We start from the raw sequence: 21,231 nt of genomic DNA, 5'->3' as shown, positions 1-21,231 counted from the left end.
GAATTTTGAAGTATGGCTACACAAAGGAATTAAGCATTTATATATTTATATACCGGAAATATGTAATAATCAGGGTCTGATTTTAACTGACACCTTATACAATGAAAACAGCAGAGGGCATACTCTAAACGTTTGAATTCCCTTATACTTCCCCATTTATCTGTTTTACACAGTTGAGGAGGTGCAGTTTCTGCTCATAATGCTGTTCTGTGTGATGCTAATTTGCTTTCATTGTACACTTCCTGTGTCTTTCTGCTGGAGGAAGTATTTTCTAATTCTGCTGTTAATTGACTAAATATAGTTCTCAATGCAGTCAAACACCAAAGAGAAAAAAAAAATTTAACCATGCGGAACATGTGTATCGGAGCACCCACCATGAAGTAACAGGGAAGAGGTGCTTTGAAATGATTTTTGGACAGCGAGAGTCTACGATGAAAATCATCCCATGATTTGAAAGGGTACTAGAGATTGTTTCCAGTGTCTCAATATGAAGGCCTATGGATTCCAGCAAACACACACAAATCACTTGTATCTCTCAAAAGAGATTAAAATGACTTCACATCAATGCATTTCCATCTTTTTAATAGTTTGCTAAATCAAGTAAGCTTGGTCATAACAGTTACTAAAACAATATGTTACATACACATTTACATGACAAGTGAGCAATTACAATGCTTGCATTTGAAACTGTACAAATGATATGCCATAGACCTATTACAAAAAATGAAATACTTAACTTTAAATACATTTACTAAAAGTACACTTTATTTATAATAAAGTATCTGCAGCATCATGAGGCCCAATCTCCACCCAGCAAAGCAATGTTGTTTAAGTGGCAAAGCAAAATAAATTAGAAAACCTCAGTCTTCAAAGTATGCACATAAACTCTGCATATTTTACATTTCTCAGCTTTTTGTTTTTGATGCATGCAAATAACTGAAATTAACACACAACTGAAATTAAAATAATTAACAAATACAAAAATCACAGTTTAATCTTGCATGTGAAAGAGTTTATTGCATACATGAAATCTATATATTGTAATTGAAATAATTGTAGTTTGTGGTTTGCTATTGCATCATCCATGCTTAGTTTTTATTAATTTCAGGAATTGTGCAACAGATGCACAAAAGCTTACGTTTTACTTTTACCTCAATCTGTCTGTCTATGTAAAACTCCAATCACCAAGTTTTGGTTTGTAATAATAAACTTATGGCAAAAACAGCTACATATCAACTGTTTTATTTCCTTCGCTGTCAATATTCAGTTTTTTCATGCCATTTATAAAAACAGATTTTCATGTAAAATTCTTGCACACAGTTCTATTCTTTAAAAAACAGGAATCAGAAGTAACACTAAATTGCATTCCTCATAATGTTCTTTATCATTTTGAAAGGACAATGACCACAAATTCACAATGAGGACAAAAGGAAGCTCATCTGAATAGGCACAAAAATAAATGGAGAGCCCAGGCTTGTCATCACATTTTAATGTAAAGTGCACCCCCTGTTGGCTCGCTCAATAACATGTGTACTCAAGGATGACGTCAAGTACAACTGTTCAGCAAAGCAGCTTCACATTACCTGGCATTTCAGATGTCAATCAGACAACCCTGGTTCAGGTTAATGTCCTGTTAGCTAATGTACAGGAAAACTGTAAACTCTTTAAACCCCAAGTGTGGCTCATTTATTTATACAAAACAGCCTGAAAGTGCACACTCCCTGAAAAAGGCCTAATATAGGCTATATGGAAAATCTTGGGTCTAAAGATGTGATCCTGAATCATGATTTCTGTGTCATTCCTACCTGTAGCAACTGTGTTTAGTTCTCTTTTTGTTTAGTGACTTGATAATCACTTGCCAGGAAGGAAACTGAAGTACAGTACTGCAGTAGTCTACATTTGGTATTAACACAGCACCAACCAGGCATTGTATTGTTTACTCTAAATTTTCACATCAAAGCCTATTTACCACACTGCCCGAAAGCAAGATGGCTCTCATAACAGTGATTATTGCAGACATGAATTTCCTGTTTGCCATTGTTATCCAATGGGAAGCGGACATTTATGTGACCATGTAGTTAAACTATAAACTATAACCTTTAGCTAATAAGTTAGACTTAGGATGAAGGTTTTTAAAACTGAACTGAACACAAGTGTAATGTAAACTGAATGGTTGATGCTGGATGTCCTATGAAATGTTCTTTGAAGTGACACATAAAACATGACCATGTATTTTGAATGTTAGCAAAAAACAAAAAACACAATACAAAAACAACAACAAAAACTGGTTATTCACCTGAAACTCTGCATGCAGTAGTGAAATTGAGAAGGAGAAGTTCCACAATTCTAAATATATTCAGGTGGGATGGGGAAGTTTCATGTATGCTTTCTTTTTCATTCACTATTTGCAGTAGAATCAGAAAACACTTACACCATTCAGCTACCTAGGGTTTTATACATCTACAGCAATGTACAGTAGCCTAGAAGTGGATGTGGGTAGCTTTTAAAAAGTAAATGGTTTTCACAGCGTGTCTAAGATGTGAAATCAGCTGCGCATTTTCTGTGGCACTTCCTCTTATATAGAAATATATTTTGTAAAGAAAAAAAAACCACAATGGAAAAAAGGAAATAATATATATATATATATATATATGATATATACATATATATTATTTATAATAACAATTTTAAAAATCTACATTGAAGAAATATTTCATTATTTTCTAATCCGAGACCAAAATGAGACTGTGAAATGTCAAAACGAAAGATGCTTGTTGCTAGTTTTCCTCTTTTCACTTTGTCTCCTCAAGGCTGCTGCTGGTACTGACTCTCAGTGGCTGTGTAGAAGTCTTCCAGCACACTCTGCAGGTATTCAAAAGTGGGCCTGTCCTCTGGCTTGTTCTTCCAGCATTTCAGCATGATCTCGTACAGCTCCTCGGGACAGCTGTCCATACGCTGCATGCGATACCCTCTCTCCAGCGAGCGGATGACTTCGGGGTTTGACATTCCTACAGCACAAAAAACATCTTACCTTGCTGCTATTAATGGAGCTCTGACCAAAACATACCACACAAAAATCTTGAAGGAACAGAAACCAGGAAGCTTACTTACAGCTATTTAAACTCTGTCCTCCATCAGGCTGTACAAGTATGATTTGATTATTCTTAAAAATAAATCCAAGGCGAAAATAACATACCACAAACTATAATAATACCGTACAGTTTGTACTATTAACCTATTAAGGGCCGAGCATTGTTCATATGAATATAGATCTTATTATGACATTTCACATGATATGGGTTTGCAGTCTGATGTGTGTTGTATGGTTGTTGTTTGATTCAACAAAAGGAGCTGCATTCTTTATCATAGTTACACTATAGCAGTCCCAGAAGCCCACTCCAATTATTAGCAAAGATGACACGCATTTGAGCAATTTTCTAATAGTATAGCTCACTGGTGCCAATTTAAAACACCAGCAAACATGCCAACACCCTTAATGCAGGAAGTAACGTGACAAAAGGGTGGATCTGTTGGTTTCCCTGCAGGGAAGTCCCTGTAGGGCAAAGGTGACGTAGCTTGACAACACTGTTACATCTGCTTTTCCAGTGCATCGCTGGTTCTGATTGGTCCAATAGGTTCACCTCATTCCAGACACACTAAAACACTTATCTGTAATTCACACAATGTATTGACGGCCCACCTGGGTAAGGAGTCCTTCCATAGCTGATGATTTCTGTTAAGAGGATGCCAAAGGACCAGACGTCCGATTTGATTGTGAAGGAACCGTAGTTAATGGCTTCTGGAGCTGTCCATTTGATGGGAAACTTTGCACCTGTAAATAAAATAATATGAATATTACAGAGGCCATATATATTCAATATGGTATAAAGCAGTTTTAACATCCTGCCATGTGTATTATAACTACTACTTTCCTTTCCTGAAAATACCACCATACTACTTTCATGAACTTTAATTTGAGAGGAGAGAGTACAATAAATCGGGAAGGGGGTATAGACTCGCATTATTGTAATTAATGAGCAAACAGTCAGTGCGGCTCACCTTCTCTTGCAGTGTATTCATTGTCTTCTATAATGCGGGCCAGCCCAAAGTCAGCTATCTTGCACACCAGTGTTTTTGACACCAGGATGTTGGCTGCCCTCAGGTCTCTGTGGATGTAGTTCCTCTGTTCAATATATGCCATGCCCTCTGCAATCTGGGGAAACAACAGTGACCCGAGGAATTCATTTGCTCAAAGTTAACAGGTAGAAGTACAATTGCAGCTTCTTATTAGACCTGGAAAAATAACACGGAGGATTTGAAACTTCTGGTGTGGCGAGGTGCCAGGTGTCCTGCTAGGGGACCCTTCGAAGCAGCATGGTGTAGTTTCTATTTTGATATTTTTTTTCTAGATGCTATTTTGATCACACATCGTCATAACCCATTTGTTTCAGTATTTGGATGGGAGACAAAGGAATCAGGTTGCTACTGGAAGTGGTGACACTGAACCTGTATGAAGCTCTTTTCTTCTTTTGGCCAGGATTTCCAGACCAGCACTCCAGTGTATCGAGGGAAAAGGGGTCTTCTTTGGGAGGACCAGTTAAAGCAACGTCCAGTCCATACTACAGACGATAAAGACCCAATGGCATTTTCACAAGAGGGGAAATCTCAAAGGAGTTCCCGATTAACTAAATGTTAAAATTAAAATATGTAACAGGTTAAAAAAAGGAGAAGATAAATGATCAGAAGACATGGCTTCTATAATCCAGTTTTAGAATCGTATCAGTAACTTAACTTCCCCTTCTTCCCATCATTCACAGTGCATCTGTAACTTAATCTGCTTTTAGTGAGACTTCCGTTTTCCATTAGCAGAAAGAGACTGACTTTCATGAGAGGCGAGACATCTCGTTGACCCCAGAAGCAACACACACTTTACACTTACAAACATAAAAGGACCGGCCTCACTCTAACTATGCAGAGGTTAGGTTTTGTTAAAGCAGCATGACTGTCACCGCATATTGGGACCAAACCTTTCTGATTGAATATTAGTAAACCAAATGCAAAGAAAGTAAAATGGCTTATGGAGAAATATCCAAACAAAAAAAAATAGTTTGCAGAACTCTGCGTTTTCATTTTCTATTAACTTCTGCAAACTTCAGAGGTGTGCACAGTCCTGAACAGGGCTGTCAGCGATTGACACCAGTGATGTGACCAACAGGCCTGGCACTGCACACCAATGCACTGCTGAACTCTGGGTGTGAAGACAGACAACCTTGCCACCAGTCAGCAATCCTGAGAGCTGACATCGCCATTCTGTTTTTCTCAACATTGCATCGCTGCTAAAAGCTGCTCTCTGTTCATTTCCTCATTTACGCTTTTTTCAAATAAATAAATAAAATAAATGGTGTCATGATTGCTTCCAATCTGCAGTCACAAAACTACTGCAGTGGTAATTTGTAGTGGTAGCAGTTTCACTGCCACACTGCCACAATGCCTTGCAGTTTTACACTGAAAGAACGTGGCTAAAGGTGCAAGTAAAATTCGTAGATTAAATAATGTAGGTATAACGACCTAAACAGGTGGCCACTGGGTTTGGACCAGGGTTTACAGGCCGCAATGCACATCCTTATCTCTGAGCACAACCAAAGCTTTTTATCTGGTTACGATAGTGGCCGGTGAAGACACTATGGGGGAAACAGATAAGACTCGCATTGCAAGGCAACTTGTGTATTTCAGTATCTCCACAAGGCTCTCATACTACAGTAACTGCACCCATAAAAGAGACACCGACAAGAGGTTTTTATTTTGTCAACTTCTGTTTTTTTCATATTCTCCTAACCTCACACATCTGCACATGCAAACAAACATAATAAGGAAACAAGCTTGAAACACTTAAGAGAATGCCAGCTGCCAGTTCTGACCCAACCACTAGATGTAACTGGAATGAATAAACTGCTAGTCAAAGGGATGCGTTAGCCATTTGGAGTTACAATTGTGTGAAGTCCTCGATTTTTTTACAACAACCTGTGTTTTAGTCTCTAAGGCTTGGATTTCAACCCATTTGGAATAACGGATTCCAAATACGATCCCCAACAGCAGCTTCCCACGGAGAGCAGTTTTTCACTTGCAGGTGGGATGAGGTACTTTAAAATTGTCTCATGTGACTCACAATTAAAGGGCTGAGCATTTGAATTAAACTGAAGCATTACCGGTTTAGCATGTAGCAAGCTCCTAATTTTTATGATGCTATTTTTATGCATTTCTACCACTTCCTAAACCAATAGATAATTCTGCTTCTCTCATGCATGCACATTGCTTTCTGCATTTTCTAGCCCCCAAAGAAGAACGCAGACTGTGCCGCAATAGCAGCTCCACCCGGGAAGATAATAATCTTGCAGCACGTCATATTTTTAAAACTCTGATCTTGTCCGTCTCTCAATATGCTCAATACCCAACTTTATTATTAAAAGGGGCGAAAACAACAGACAGAGATATTCTTAATTGCTTGTGCACGGTGATGAGAGAGTGTTTTTGAGTTTCAACTGTTAGAGCACCTACTGTCACCGTCACACATCAGGCAGTGCAAACACATGTGCTCAAGATAGAATAAGGAAATCCCTCTCACTGAGAAGACCAAGAGCTGCTGTGAGTGTCAGCGATTCCCTCCCTCTTTAACAGGAATTTGTACATGATGGAAACACCAATAATGAAAGTTCCCCTTCTTCTTTCTCAATAGGGATGTGCATTTCTTAAAAGGATGTGCGTCAGATGAGTGAACAGACATAGTTCCAGGGTTTTATAGTTCATTTTCATCTGGCTTCTGTGTTGTCATGTCATCTTGCACTGTATTTCACGCAGACTTGTGCAATAGAGCTTTCTTCACGGCTTCATATGCTGAGGACAGTTTGTATGACTTAACCTTTCCCTTCATAGATCAGCCAAACTTTAAATGTAAGCCATGGTTAAAAAAAAAAAAAAAAAAATGAAGACCATCCCATAATGCTCACTTTTCATACTGTCCAGTCAGTCAGACATACCCTGAAGGTCTGCCACACAGCAAAGCAGACTAAGCCTGAATCTAAGGGTCAGCAGTCTTGAATCAGCTGAATTTCCAGAGACCACAAAGGATCATTGGAGTTCATTGCTTAATTACAGTTTAGCAATAAAACACAACAAAAATAAAATAAACAAAAGAAACGTATTTCACTTTCGGCATTGAAGTGTGGTGCATAAAAGTAAAGGAGTTTTGAATATTAAAATTCAGCTACACTGGAGACACACTAGCTTATTGTGTTCGATGGACACTATTGACTTTGTATAACATTGGTGGTTCTTGTCTTAGTCTCCGGTTGGGAGCACTGTTTTGGCGTTCTGTTAATACAAAGACAGAAGCGCATTGGGCCTCAGTTTGTGTCAACCAAGAAAACAACACACCCAGTCTGAACATAAATCTCGAGTTACATAAAAGTATTGAGTACTTCCAGAATGGTTACACATATCTGCATTGCGGGTGGGTGTATGCGGGGGCTCATAGGGCTGTTTTAGTGTACAGTGATATTCACAAACCATAACTTACAACATTCATTAAGCTTGTTTACATGAGTGAAATGCTAGATGTTCCTATTTTTAAAGGGTTCTTGGCTACTGTTATGGTTGCAGGCGAAACGTATAGCAAGCATTAGTTTGTTCAGCTCAAGCTTAAGAGCAAACCTATTTCCTATTTACGTTCTAGTGGCAACTAAACAGAAGTTAGCAATATATGATTATTATAAAATGGAAATGTACGAAATGCAAGACAGGTCTTCATAGTTTTAGGGTGCTTAAACATTGGCCCTGATAGTTTAGCACAGAATAGGAGTTGCATTTACAAGCCTGTAAAGGAAAGTTTCAGACACTCTACTTCCACAGCTCAGTAGCCCCCTAAGGTGTCATGAAAAGCGCATCGTCTCACCTGTGCTGAGAAGTCAATGAGCTTGGGGAGCTGCACACGGTTTCCCTCGTCGCTCTTCAGGAAGTCCAGCAAGCTGCCTAAAGATGAACCACAGAGAGACTGTTCAACACCTAGACAGGCTGCCTTTGGTAGCTGTCTGAAGGAGACATGAAAGAGATGTCCCTTCATTTGACATTTAACTTGAACTGTATCACCTGGTAACTTCAGCTCCTTATTCATTTGCATCATAAATGGTATTAAAATGGCATGTTTTGCCCGTAACAAATCTTTTCGGTGCTGAATAAAGCTGTTATGAAGTGATTGTTTTTTGTATTCTTTGCACTTGTTGTGGAGCAGGAGGCAAGAAGACAAACTGTGAAAGTGAGTGTATCAAATAGCTGATGACACAAGAAAAGCTGTGGTCAATCTATACCGCACGTGTCCACAGCTCATTTAAAGACTAGACACAAACAGAGCCTCGAGACAATGTTTAGGTTCACTTAATAGGCTCAATTCTTATTTCTGAAGGCATGTCTTGGAAATTTCCCTCCTTTTACTCAATGTTCAGACCTCTCTTTAGGGTTTAACAATATTCTGGATACATTCGAATTCTGGAGCAAGAATTTAAAAAAATGTATTTTTTTAAATAGAAAGAATGAAGTCAGGTAAATGTGGCACTTATTATTATTGCATTATAGTTAGTTAGTTCATGACTTTAGGAAACATTAGCTGGCTCAGGTTTAGGGCAGACATACCCTGCATGTACAACGGCGTTCATAAATAAACTACCAGGGCTATAAATCTGAAAGGGACACGGAAGGCATCTGTGGTGGTCATGCTGCAAGAAAGGCTGTTACCCAGAAGGCTTTTTTTTTTTTTTTTTTTTAACCACACAAAAATAAATGCAGCTACCAAAGTGACAGTTCTAAGTGTATGGGTGTGGGTGTGGAAGTGCTATAGAAAGTCTGAGACACTTTAAGAGGACACCAGAATACGTGCTTCTCAAGTTTAGGGGGATATTTTAGCAAAACAAAAAGCCCAGCAAGCAAAGGAAGGTTATTTTTTGTCCAAAAGGAAGCTGTACTGAAAGCAACAGCAGATCCGTATCCTTAAGGTTCTCTCTCATCAGTATAGATTAGTAACGAAGTGGGAAAATAATTGTAAACCTGTCTTCATCTCAGATTTGCACCACTTTGCTTTGCTGTGCTCGCTGCACTGGCCATGAATTGAGAAATAAGAAAAAAATACATACAAAATAAAGCGTCTGTTGTTTCGATCATGTGAACCAGAATGCAGGACAGTGTTTTGTCACTCAACCCACCCCCACCCACCCACCCACAGGATGTGGCTGGCCCACCTTTCTCCATGTACTCTGTGATGATGTAAATGGGCTCCTCCTTGGTGACCACAGCGTTGAGCCGAACGAGCTTGTCATGCTGCAGGGTCTTCATCAGGTTGGCCTCGGCCAGGAAGGCCTCCACGGACATGCTGCCCGGCTTCATCGTCTTCACAGCCACCTTGGTGTGCTTGTTGTAGGTGGCTGAGGAGAGAAAGCAGTGCAAAGAGCACCAGTCATGGAAGGCCTGCTGTCACCCCGCCCCCCCACTGAGAAACAGACCATTCACATAGACACTTACCCATCCACACCTCCCCGAACTGGCCGGCACCCAGTCTCTTATCCAGCTTCAGGGATTCTCGGGGAATCTCCCAGGCATCCTTCTCCCAGGGCTTCTGGGGCTTGGGGTTGATGCAGGGCACTGTCAGGGAATGGCACAGCCCATCTCCCTGCTCTGTTTAGACACACCACGAGAAACAAACCAAATAAGAAAAAAAAAAAAAAAAAAAAGGTTGCAGACACCCTCTCGTTATGTATAATCTGGTTCTTAGGTCTCTTTTCTTGCAGCTCCCAACAAAATCTAAGCATATTCTGATGTAAGGGAAGCTGTGCGAGGAAGAGTTCACTCAAGCGAGAACTGCTTCTCAGAGCGACGCTGCTGTCAAACAGAGCTGGCAGTAAGAGTCAGGCTCCAGACGCAGAGCAGCCCTGTACTCACTCTTGTAGTGGATGACGAGCTCCTGTAAGCTGCTGAAAGTGATTCTTGGGGAGATGTAAAACCCGCCATTATCCAGTGTCCGGATCTTGTAATGCTTCACAGTGTCACCAGCCTGTGGGTCGCTGTCTCTCACTGACAGAGAATAGCTACCTGTGTGCGAAGGTACAGGGCAAGACTGAATATAACACTCTTTATCCCGATATCAGACAACAGCAAACAACACATCAGGATCAGACGCACGGCAAAGAATTTGAGGGACGATTTCGAAAGATATTTGCTTAGGTGCAGAATTGTCTGTTTTTCTCTGGTGTATGAACACCTGTTAATAAGCGATAAAAACATGATTCTATCAATAAATACAGTAGAGGAGTTTGCATTTGTATGCCGAATAAGCCATTGAAGTAATTAAAAGTAATTATAAGTCATCAGATAAGAATGGCAGATTTAATCTGCCACTTCCCCTGCAAGCAATGTGATGCTGCCTAGTTCAACCAAAGCTACCTTTTGCCTTCTTTGATGCCATGTGCTTCCGAAATGAGATGAGATAGCCTAACCAATGCAAATGAAGGCATTTCATAATGTCCAATGTCCGTATTTTCCTTGTAGATACTGATAACACAACAAAGGGCTGCGGCCACCATCCAGTTGCTCATACTTGCCTTTGGTCGTCTCACTGTCCCGGATCATGAAAGACCCTAAGCGGTTCCCACTTGCGAGGAGCGTCCTCTCAGCATCCTTACGGCTGACTCCCTTAAAGAACCAGCTGGAGGACAAGGGAAAACAACAATGTCTTTCAAACAAGCTCAGAGGCCATTGTTGTTTCTCTCTCTCTCTGTATGATCTGTGTTCTCAAAGCTTAACTGTTATGCTCAATTCCACAATCACACTGAAATATGTTCATTTTCTTTGTTTCTACAATGAATTCCTACTTGTGAAAAAAAGAAAATGGCATCCCCTTTGCTTGTTGCTTGCTGAAGGTTATTAGATTGAAATCAAACTGCTCATTTGCAACTGTTTCCTGTAGTCAGGCAGCAAATATTGGCATAACAAAACACACAACTGTAGATGAAAGTAAACACTAAACCATGTGCTCCGTTTGTTTGCTTTTCTCCTTAAAGCGATCATAAATCAGCCTCCTGGGGCTATGGCTCTGATATTAACCTGCAGTAAAAGGTTTGAATAGGAAGGTGTAGCACAGGGACACCATGGAGAAATAATACATTATTCTGTGGTCTGTATGAATGTCTTTAAATACTGTCAGTTTCACGTTTCAGATATATTTTAATATTTCAGCTATTTTTGTCCCAGGCCTCGCTAATTTACAGTATCTGTCTAGCCCAGATACAGTACATCAAGAAAACCTCTGTGTACTCCAGTGCGTCTCTGCTTCTGATCTGAAGGATGATACTCACTCCTCTGTCTCCAGTGTGTCTGTTTTAGCAACATAATTGCTAGGAATGAACCCCTCCTGTCCTGTACTGATGGATTTGGCACTCCACCATTCGCCAGACCTGAAACACAAAACATACAGCTGGTTTTGATAAACAAATCTAAATACAAATATTACCACTCAGCCAGTCTCACATGCCCAAAGCATGGCCAGCGAAAGATCAGGTTAAATATATTTTTTGATATACACTCACCTAAAGGATTATTAGGAACACCATACTAATACTGTGTTTGACCCCCTTTCGCCTTCAGAACTGCCTTAATTCTACGTGGCATTGATTCAACAAGGTGCTGAAAGCATTCTTTACAAATGTTGGCCCATATTGATAGGATAGCATCTTGCAGTTGATGGAGATTTGTGGGATGCACATCCAGGGCACGAAGCTCCCGTTCCACCACATCCCAAAGATGCTCTATTGGGTTGAGATCTGGTGACTGTGGGGGCTAGTTTAGTACAGTGAACTCATTGTCATGTTCAAGAAACCAATTTGAAATGATTCGACCTTTGTGACATGGTGCATTATCCTGCTGGAAGTAGCCATCAGAGGATGGGTACATGGAGGTCATAAAGGGATGGACATGGTCAGAAACAATGCTCAGGTAGGCCGTGGCATTTAAATGATGCCCAATTGGCACTAAGGGGCCTAAAGTGTGCCAAGAAAACATCCCCCACACCATTACACCACCACCACCAGCCTGCACAGTGGTAACAAGGCATGATGGATCCATGTTCTCATTCTGTTTACGCCAAATTCTGACTCTACCATCTGAATGTCTCAACAGAAATCGAGACTCATCAGACCAGGCAACATTTTTCCAGTCTTGAACTGTCCAATTTTGGTGAGCTTGTGCAAATTGTAGCCTCTTTTTCCTATTTGTAGTGGAGATGAGTGGTACCCGGTGGGGTCTTCTGCTGTTGTAGCCCATCCGCCTCAAGGTTCTACGTGTTGTGGCTTCACAAATGCTTTGCTGCATACCTCGGTTGTAACGAGTGGTTATTTCAGTCAAAGTTGCTCTTCTATCAGCTTGAATCAGTCGGCCCATTCTCCTCTGACCTCTAGCATCAACAAGGCATTTTCGCCCACAGGACTGCCGCATACTGGATGTTTTTCCCCTTTCACACCATTCTTTGTAAACCCTAGAAATGGTTGTGCGTGAAAATCCCAGTAACTGAGCAGATTGTGAAATACTCAGACCCGCCCGTCTGGCACCAACAACCATGCCACGCTCAAAATTGCTTCAATCACCTTTCTTTCCCATTCAGACATTCAGTTTGGAGTTCAGGAGATTGTCTTGACCAGGACCACACCCCTAAATGCATTGAAGCAACTGCCATGTGATTGGTTGGTTAGATAATTGCATTAATGAGAAATTGAACAGGTGTTCCTAATAATCCTTTAGGTGAGTGTATATGTAGTATCAAACAACTTTATTTAACAATGAACGTTTAAAGTGATACCAAGATGACTCACAACTTCGCAAGCGGTGTCTGAGAGCTTGATAAACTCACATGGAAAAAGTCTGACAATTTGATTTTTCATTTGCCCAGTGAATACTGTAACCAAAGACTTCTGTGGTCACACACTTCTGAGCTCTCATGCGTGGGCCCCATTCTCATAACCCTTTCTGTAAAATACTGAGTGCCTTTATTTAAAAAAAGAATCACACAGGGGGCTGATAACACCTAAAGTCCTTTTTTGTTACTGAAACCTAAAAATATGAACAGCAATTTCACCCTGCCATGACAACACATTCACGATTGTAAAAGCCTAGCAACCCATCTAAGTGCTTCAGAACTGTTTGGCCTTGATGTACAGAAAGCCTCTTATGAGCACTTATGCAAGTGACACTGACAGAAATGCTGTGGTGAAAAGAGGAAGTTGGCTTCTAATTATTACTCTGCCAGAGATATCGCTTTAGTACTATGTTTGACATATCTACTTTTGCTTTCAACATGAGCAGCCCTCCATGTCTAACTCTGGCTTCTGAGGAGCCACATATTCCAACAACTGACATATTCAAAAACGCTTCAAAGCAAAAAACATTTTAGAAAGACAATAAACACACATATTTCTCTACATTCAGTTGGGATACTCAAGTCCCACGGTGCAGTTTTAAAAGGTAAACAATTGTAAACAGTCATATCAAAGTTATATCAAAGTCATATCTTCATATATGTACAGAACATATTCTCCTGGGTGTTGCTGGAGAAATACATGGAATACATTCAAAAAAAGGGTTGAAGCTTTTGCTGGTAGATTAATTTAAAAGAAAAAATGAATTTACGGCATTCAGGGCTTCTCTACTGAACTCAAAGATACAGTATTAATCAAAACTTCACTCGAGGGGAAATCAATTCACACTGACGCATCACTGAGCTTCAGACATGCATCACCAGTTTCCACAGAAACTGCCGGCGATACTCACTCCTGCAAAATCCGGAGTTTGTCACCCTTCTTGAAGCCCAGGTCGCCATCATGCATTCCCTCATAATCATACAGTGCAATGACCACATTATCTTGTCCTGAGGCAGAGGAAAGAAGAGAGATCAGGGTTTAGACTCAGCCATTGAGAAAGATTTCAAATGATAGAGCGAGTGATTTCAAGGGGATGCCACTGTAGCACTGACATACCCCAATCCCACAATCAGCAGCATGTGTTGTAAACAGACAAACTCAGCATCAAATGTCATCTTTCGTGCACAGTTTTGCCCAAATCATTTCAACACAGCTATACACTGAAACCATATCTCTATGCACCAGAAATTACTAATTCCATGACAGTGGCAAAGGCAGCAGGTTGAATAAGTAACAAGGTATACATAAAAATGGGTCAATGGTTTACTACAGCTTTCACAGCAACACAAAGGCCAGCCTTGTCCGTTAAGCCACCAGCTGCCCCCACTGGCAGACACTGGAGAACAGAACTGTATCAAGACAGCAATAGGATAGGGCCTGAAAGCAACTGCTTGGCAATAGATAATGATTGACGACTATGATTTTTACATCTCACACAGAGATAATTCTTTACTTGGCTGGTTTGTTTGCATCGGGCAATCTGAAACTGATACAAATAAGACTGGAAAAAAATAAATGACCAAGCAGGATTGAGTTTTCATATTTTAGAGAGAGACAAGTTTTGCTATATTGTCCGCCATACCTTTCAGAGCTGTGGAGAGTGAAAGAACACATAATCCCTTCATAGAAACATTAGCAACACTGTTAACTTCCTCTTTCAGTCTTCAAAAAACTTAATTTTACCATGCCAGGCTGTTCTGTGCTATGTAATAGTTTTGTGTTATCTGTGCTATGTATTTCATGGTCACTTCAAATACACTTTCTTGTTTCCAGGACTGAAGAGAGTGAGATGATGGGAAACACTTACCATCTGTGGATGATGCTTGTGTTGGGAGATTGGATGAAATGTTTGTGTTTTGCTTAAAAAACAAAACAGGAGATAAAAAAAAAAAAAAAAACATTTTTAAATGGCCTCTCAGTTGCTTGAATTTTACTGTAACAAACAGTATCCATGTTGCCTTATAATTTACATTCTGAATCCTGACATTTTTCTCTTTCTGCTCAATATCTATTTGGTTAATTTTGCATTTCACACTAGCATTGTGAGACAGACCAGGTTTTTGTAGACGCAGCCAGGTTGTGAAACAATGAAAGCTTTATGAATGATTTGGTGACATTCAAATCTTTAGTGACAGTGTTGTATTACTTTTAGGTGTACATTAGGGCTGAAGTGCAAATAAATACAAAAGAAAAAGGTTTCCCTGCTTTTTGAGTACTCTGGGACAATTTAGCTGACACAATCAAATGGCGCTTTGTGAAATTAATGTGGGAATGTAATTCTCTCACTTCCTTATTCTCACAGATTGCAAGATATTTTCTCGGAAACTACACCAAAACGCAGATTTCTGAGACAAAGAAGTTCTACTCCAATAAAAACTAAATTAGGAAGGAATCTTCTAATTTTAACTCGTCATGAAAGTCAAATTTAGGCTAAAGGAGGCTATAGACAACACTGTTGTGTAATGACAGGATGAGCGGTGTCATTTTTCTAACTTCTCCTACCAGTCTAGTTCTTTTTTAATCATAGCTGGCAGTAAAATCTAACATTATGAAGTCAGACGATGGTACAGTCAGTATGCAATGCCCGTGGAAAGGACTTCTGTGTTGTACTTATTTTGTGTAGTTTTGAGTACATAACTACAACAATAATAAAGCATGAGCACCCAGACATTTGTGTATTTGTGGCTATATATATTTGTGTGTATGCACATCTTGGTCTGCTGTATCATGATTCTGGTGAACCAAAGCAAAATTTTCAAGCTATTTCAATCATTAGAGTTGTGAGTGTGTCAGTGTCTATCTGTGAAGGGGAGTCTAACTCAAAATAACAAAAAGACAGTACAGCCCATGTGGTTATTATCTGTTGAAATTGCGTCTTAACATGCACTGTAAATACCAACTCACTTTAGATAAAAATAATCCCATTAACTGAATACATATGAATCCAGTTGTCATATAAAGATATCTTGAGCAAGAGTATTATAACTAAATAAATGAATAAACTGCTCCCCCTCCCTCCTTCCTCCTACATCTCCTTAGAGAACATGTGATCCCCAGCCCCACCCTTATACCCCGTTCGACCAGCAGTATCTGGATGCAGATTCCTACTTACTGTCTTACTACCCGATGTGGGATCTTTCACGTAATGAGCTTGTTGGAGTTTACGTACTGGGTCAGAATTCAAGACCTTGTCATTGCTGAGCGACTGGTCCTCCTTCGATTTCACACATCCCATTGTTCTCCCTGAAATCCAAACACAGGACACAGACAGGAAAAATGACTTGAGTGGCCTGAGGTGTCACTGTCTGGGGGCCGCGGAGCTGAGCTGTCGACTGGGGGCACCCTAGTTTAAGGAACACGGTTTCCTAAAATGAACTGCCGTGTCTTCCACCCCCAGAAAGGGCATCTCGCAGCCCTGGTTAAGAACCCCTGCTTTAGAGAGTAGAAGTCTCTTTTGACATAGAGAGAGCATTGCTGTTTAAAAGTGCTACAAAATGTGCCAAATTTAACACTTGAAATTGTGAAATAGGTGGCTAAGATGCAGATCAAATGTGAATATAGGGGGGGATATTCGTCAGGCTATTTTTTAAAACGTTTCAGTTTTTCTCTTCTAAATGTGACCCAGAGAGCCTTTCTGAAATCTGCATGGTAGCCATCTTGGGCAACTGAAATTGAACTGCTACTTATTTTTTGGTTGTTTCTTTGGAGTTTATCACTTCTCACCAAGTAAAATAACCCCGTTCAAATGTACTTGTATTACTGTACGTCACATTCTCACTGCAGTATAGTATCAAATGTTCAGTCAAATGTACATGTCTATTGAGTCTGTCTGTTAGCACAATTATCTCTAGTGCCATTTTGTGCTGTAATACCCTGACGTCTACTTCAGCCACAGTGTTAGAACTTAACCTCCTTGTGGCACTTCAGACACACTTTGACTTGAGATTCCACACAGCAGACAGCAACTACCCCGCCAGTGGAGAGACACTGGGGTTATCGATTCCCTCGTAAACGGGAGCAGGACAGTCTGAGCTCAGCCCAGTTTGTCACTTAATTTAAATAAAATCCTGAAACGCCTCACAGTATGAATTAATTGTGGCTAGGATGTTTTAATGATGGAAGGACAAACGGTCTACGAGCGGTCTATGATAATGAAACATAATGATGACTGGGGGGGGTTACATCTGCTTCGGAAATGCATTGAACCTCGTACTTCCCTCTATTTTTTGGTTGGACAAAGACCGGTAAACACGAGCATGCATGAGTGCCCTGACTCGCAGGCCTTCCTACACCACAACAACATGCTTCTCTAGACCGAGGTCTATGTATAACAAAATAGGAAACAACTCATGTACATAATCAACAGCACATAATCCCAAAACAGTTCAACTTTCATCGTCGCATGTCTGCCCTGGAAACGTGGACGCACACGCATGAAAGACAATTACAATTTAAAAGGGTTATTTCGAAACTCTGCCACTGTGAAATTATAGTATATATCATATGACGCTAGACCATTTGAACTAGCATTGAACTAAAAGGTTACATTCATAGCATTTGTGCTTTTTTCTTGTCACCCAACTAAGAAATGTATGAAGTGTGAGGGCGAGTTGTGAGGACTTCAGGGCAGTGTCTTTGACAGCTGACAGCCAAAGTTACAGGAAAATCTTGCCGTTAACTGCAAACACTACAAACACTTTTTAAAATTAAACATGAGTGCTCTACTTATCAGCAATACTTTTGGAAACCACTACCTAATGAGTAACTCTAAAGTTTTATTTAATGTTGTAAGTAAAAATATTTGACCACACAGTGTGTGAAGAAGAGGTCTGAGATAAGTGGTAGGGCTTCTGCATTCATTTTCTTTTGTCCGTTACAAGATTTATTTACCAGATCTCCTCCAAAACCCGAAGGTTAACATTTTATTGATCAAGCGCTCTTAACACACTAAAGTATCGTTTGCTCTAGCAGTTAAATTGAAAATAAAGAAATATGTCTTGATCATTTTGCTTGTTTTCTATATCTGTGTCTTAGAGCTTGCAATAAAATAGTCATACAAATAAATATATCCGAAACAACAACAGATCAGACTGAGATGTGAGCAAGTGCAGAGAGGGTCAGACCCCAAAGCCAGAAGTGTGGAGGCACGGGATTTATTGATGTGAGCTGTTGTATAGTCAAATCTAACCATGTCCCTAAACATATACAGACACACCTGCCGTGGTGTAATATTAGGAGAGACCCATGAGCAGACATCAGACCTGATCAGACTTTTGCATTGTTGTGACAAGAGAAAGAGAGGAGATATAATAAGGATGGAACTATTCTAGAATGTGGGTCAATATAGTACATACATGGGGCCATAGATTAATAACTACTGGACACTCCCAGACCATGTGTAGTATGTAAACTACCGTACCGAGCCCACTGTGTGCGCAGAAGGGGTCTGCGATAAGTGGAAGCGCTTAATTTAGGCCTTCACTTCCAAGAACTCTGGACATATTTCCGTATTCATCTTCTTTTGTCTGTTATAAGATTTTGTAAGTAAATAAATGAACACATTAAAAAAAGATGCAATATACCAGCTCAATTTAAAAATAGATCTTAATAGAAAGATGTTTTTCATTCCGAGACAAGACATCATTCTCTGTGGTTTAAAGGCTTTCGTTTAGAGAAGTGTAGCAGGGGGGAACATCATCAGCTTTGACTTCCACATTAATCAGATACATTTCAAGCAGAAACTGAGAGAAACGTTTTGCATTTAAGACTGAAGTGACTTTTTCAAGGGGAAAATAAACATACAGTAGGAATGCATGGTCTATTGGATTTATGTCCGCTAGTGTTGCAATATGAGGCCTAATTATATAAAAAATACTTTTAGAAAGAAATGGAGCAACCCTTGAACTTCAACAAATTCTGCGTTTGCCTGGAATTAGGCTGCAGTTTGTGTTCTTGGCAACACTGTATGCAGAAGTTAACAAGCCAATACAACTCTAATTGAGAGGGAATTTCCAGAAGACATTAAAAGTTTCATTGTTATCTCTAAGTCATGGCTGTCCCTTAATGCTTGGTAATCAACAGTTGTAGTATTATAATTAACAATGCCAATGTTACGCATTTGGAATACCTTGCAGTCCAAGCTGGAAAATCACAGAGTTTAAGAACAGTCGACTTTGGAACATCAACCTCTCTGGGAATAGTGCATTGCCGCAGCTCTTCCTGTCTATGTAAACTTTTTAAAGAGTTTTCTTCTATTTAAACCTCCATTAAAAGAAGTGACCACCAACGGAGTTAAACAGTGGTCACTGGAGAGTACTAACTACTAAAGGGAAGAAGTCAGGTTAGTGCCTCTGACATATTGTAGGCATACTTTTTACTTTATGTTCAAATGAAAACGTTTCTGAAGGACTGAGGCAATAGAAAATCATGACAGCATTTTAGCATTGCTTTCTGCTGCTGGGTTGATTTAATAGAAGTCCTTGCCATGCTAATCACACACAATACAGAAACAACCCAACATAGTCTTGCCCATGACTAAAGCATGCCAACACACTTTTCCCATATGCCACTCTTCCACATATGTAATTTTAAAGGAAAGTGAAATGTCTCCATCTATAGAAACACAATTTACATTGTAGCCCTTTCCAGGAAACAAAAGGCTGTCCGACAGTCACTATACTCGAACCCTTTTGAAATGCAGATGCAATTACTGCAGACAAAATCCCCATTTCGGATTAACTGAATCATTAAGGAAAACTGTAGATAAACATTTATTGCTAGGGTTAGATATATTACTAGGGTTAGATATTCATTGTAACTTGAATCTATCATAACTGACACATCTTTGGTAATGTTGAGAGCTTTGGTTTACAGTTTCAGTAAATTCGCTCAGTTACGACTGTTTTACTTTTAGTCTTTCTCTCGAATTTCCTTAAAACTCTTTACATTGACAACTAATGGCTGGGGAGTAAGTAGGAAGTAACACATTTGACTGAATTCACGATACATTTTATTTATTTCTCTTTTCTTTGTCCTTTAACTTCTCATGTTTTCAGGGAGGATTTTTCTACAAGGCTAGGTATCCAAAGTGACAGGGAGCAACAATGGAAAAACTAGTCCACTGAAGCTGGTACACACTATTGGTTTGTATAGCAACGCAAATTAAGGACAAAGGAAAGGCCTCTTTCAGTGAGTGAAGACAATTAAGGTTGAACAGCACTAAGCTACTATTTCTCCTCTCAGTACAGAAATATTGTAATATATCCATGACTGCTGATTTACAAAGGGAAACACTGCAAGACGTATAGCTATAGAGATATGGCAGAGTATATTAGAAAAACTTATTTGGATCCTAGGTCTATAATATACAGGCTAATTTCACCACGCTTCCGCTCACTTATTAACACTTAAAACCAGTAAGCAGTGGTGGCCCATATTTTATAACAGAGTGGATTATAGGTAGAGGAGCTACACACTATAAAACATTATAAAGCTACCCCACAGTGCACAACATCCAAGAGAGAGTAGAACAATCACAATAATCATGTTTCATATTATGTTTACACATTTAAATGGATTTTAGTTGTATGTCCTAGTAATTAATCGATTTTGAATGCAAACAGAAGCAACATTCACATATTTGTATCACAGAATACGATTTCTATTGACGGTCCACTGCATCAGTCAGAAAAAACCTGAGGGACACCTAGTTCAGTTCACCAGCTACTCCCTTTAACTGTTATCAACACTACATAAATACAGCAGATACTTGTCACTGTAACACCTATGCAGCTGAATATTTTCATCATTTTAGACTTACATTACATTTTAATAAGACTGTTTTGCAACTTGGTCATTATTATAATATAACATGCTACTATAGAAAGGCTGGCAAGTGAGGGGAAAGACAAACGGTGTAAGGAAATAAGATCACTTACTTTTTAACAGATGTCAAAACTCTGAAATTGAGAAGATTGGCAAATTCCAGAACTTTTTGTGTATTCTTTTTATTTTATTTGAAAGAGCGCTTTAATCATAAAAAGTGAGCATTTCCATGTCCCCGATATCAAGTACTGCAGAAGACCAAGCCAGACTGTCAGCAGCATTAGTCTAATACACAAGGAAGTCAGCAGAAATCTGAACAGGTTGGGCAATTATTGAGGGAAGTTCCGCCCATGCGATTTCTCTTTTTCATTTGAGGAAGTTGAGTCTCAAATACGGCAGA

The 21,231-nt window shown here is 39.6% G+C and overlaps 1 protein-coding gene across 2 annotated transcripts; it reads right to left on the bottom strand.

Moving 5' to 3' along the window:
- Positions 1 to 565: 565 nt before the first annotated feature.
- hck (HCK proto-oncogene, Src family tyrosine kinase) lies at positions 566 to 21,141 on the bottom strand. 2 transcript variants are annotated; one of them, XM_066702271.1, is made up of 13 exons: positions 20,945 to 21,141; positions 16,120 to 16,250; positions 14,815 to 14,866; positions 13,858 to 13,954; positions 11,394 to 11,492; positions 10,637 to 10,744; positions 9,982 to 10,127; positions 9,565 to 9,717; positions 9,285 to 9,467; positions 7,949 to 8,025; positions 4,060 to 4,213; positions 3,701 to 3,832; positions 566 to 3,008 (listed from the first exon to the last, which is right to left on the bottom strand). In XM_066702271.1, the coding sequence occupies exons 2-13, from the start codon at positions 16,240 to 16,242 to the stop codon at positions 2,806 to 2,808; spliced, it is 1,527 nt and encodes a 508-aa protein (XP_066558368.1). In that variant the 5' UTR covers positions 16,243 to 16,250; positions 20,945 to 21,141; the 3' UTR covers positions 566 to 2,805. The 2 variants fall into 2 exon arrangements, with proteins under 2 accessions (XP_066558368.1, XP_066558369.1); XM_066702272.1 differs by having other exon boundaries at positions 16,177 to 16,250.
- Between the last annotated feature and the right edge of the window lie 90 nt (positions 21,142 to 21,231).

This window comes from Amia ocellicauda, chromosome 4, assembly GCF_036373705.1.
Source record: "Amia ocellicauda isolate fAmiCal2 chromosome 4, fAmiCal2.hap1, whole genome shotgun sequence".
NCBI lineage: Eukaryota > Metazoa > Chordata > Actinopteri > Amiiformes > Amiidae > Amia > Amia ocellicauda.
This window is presented reverse-complemented; position numbering and strand designations above follow the sequence as displayed.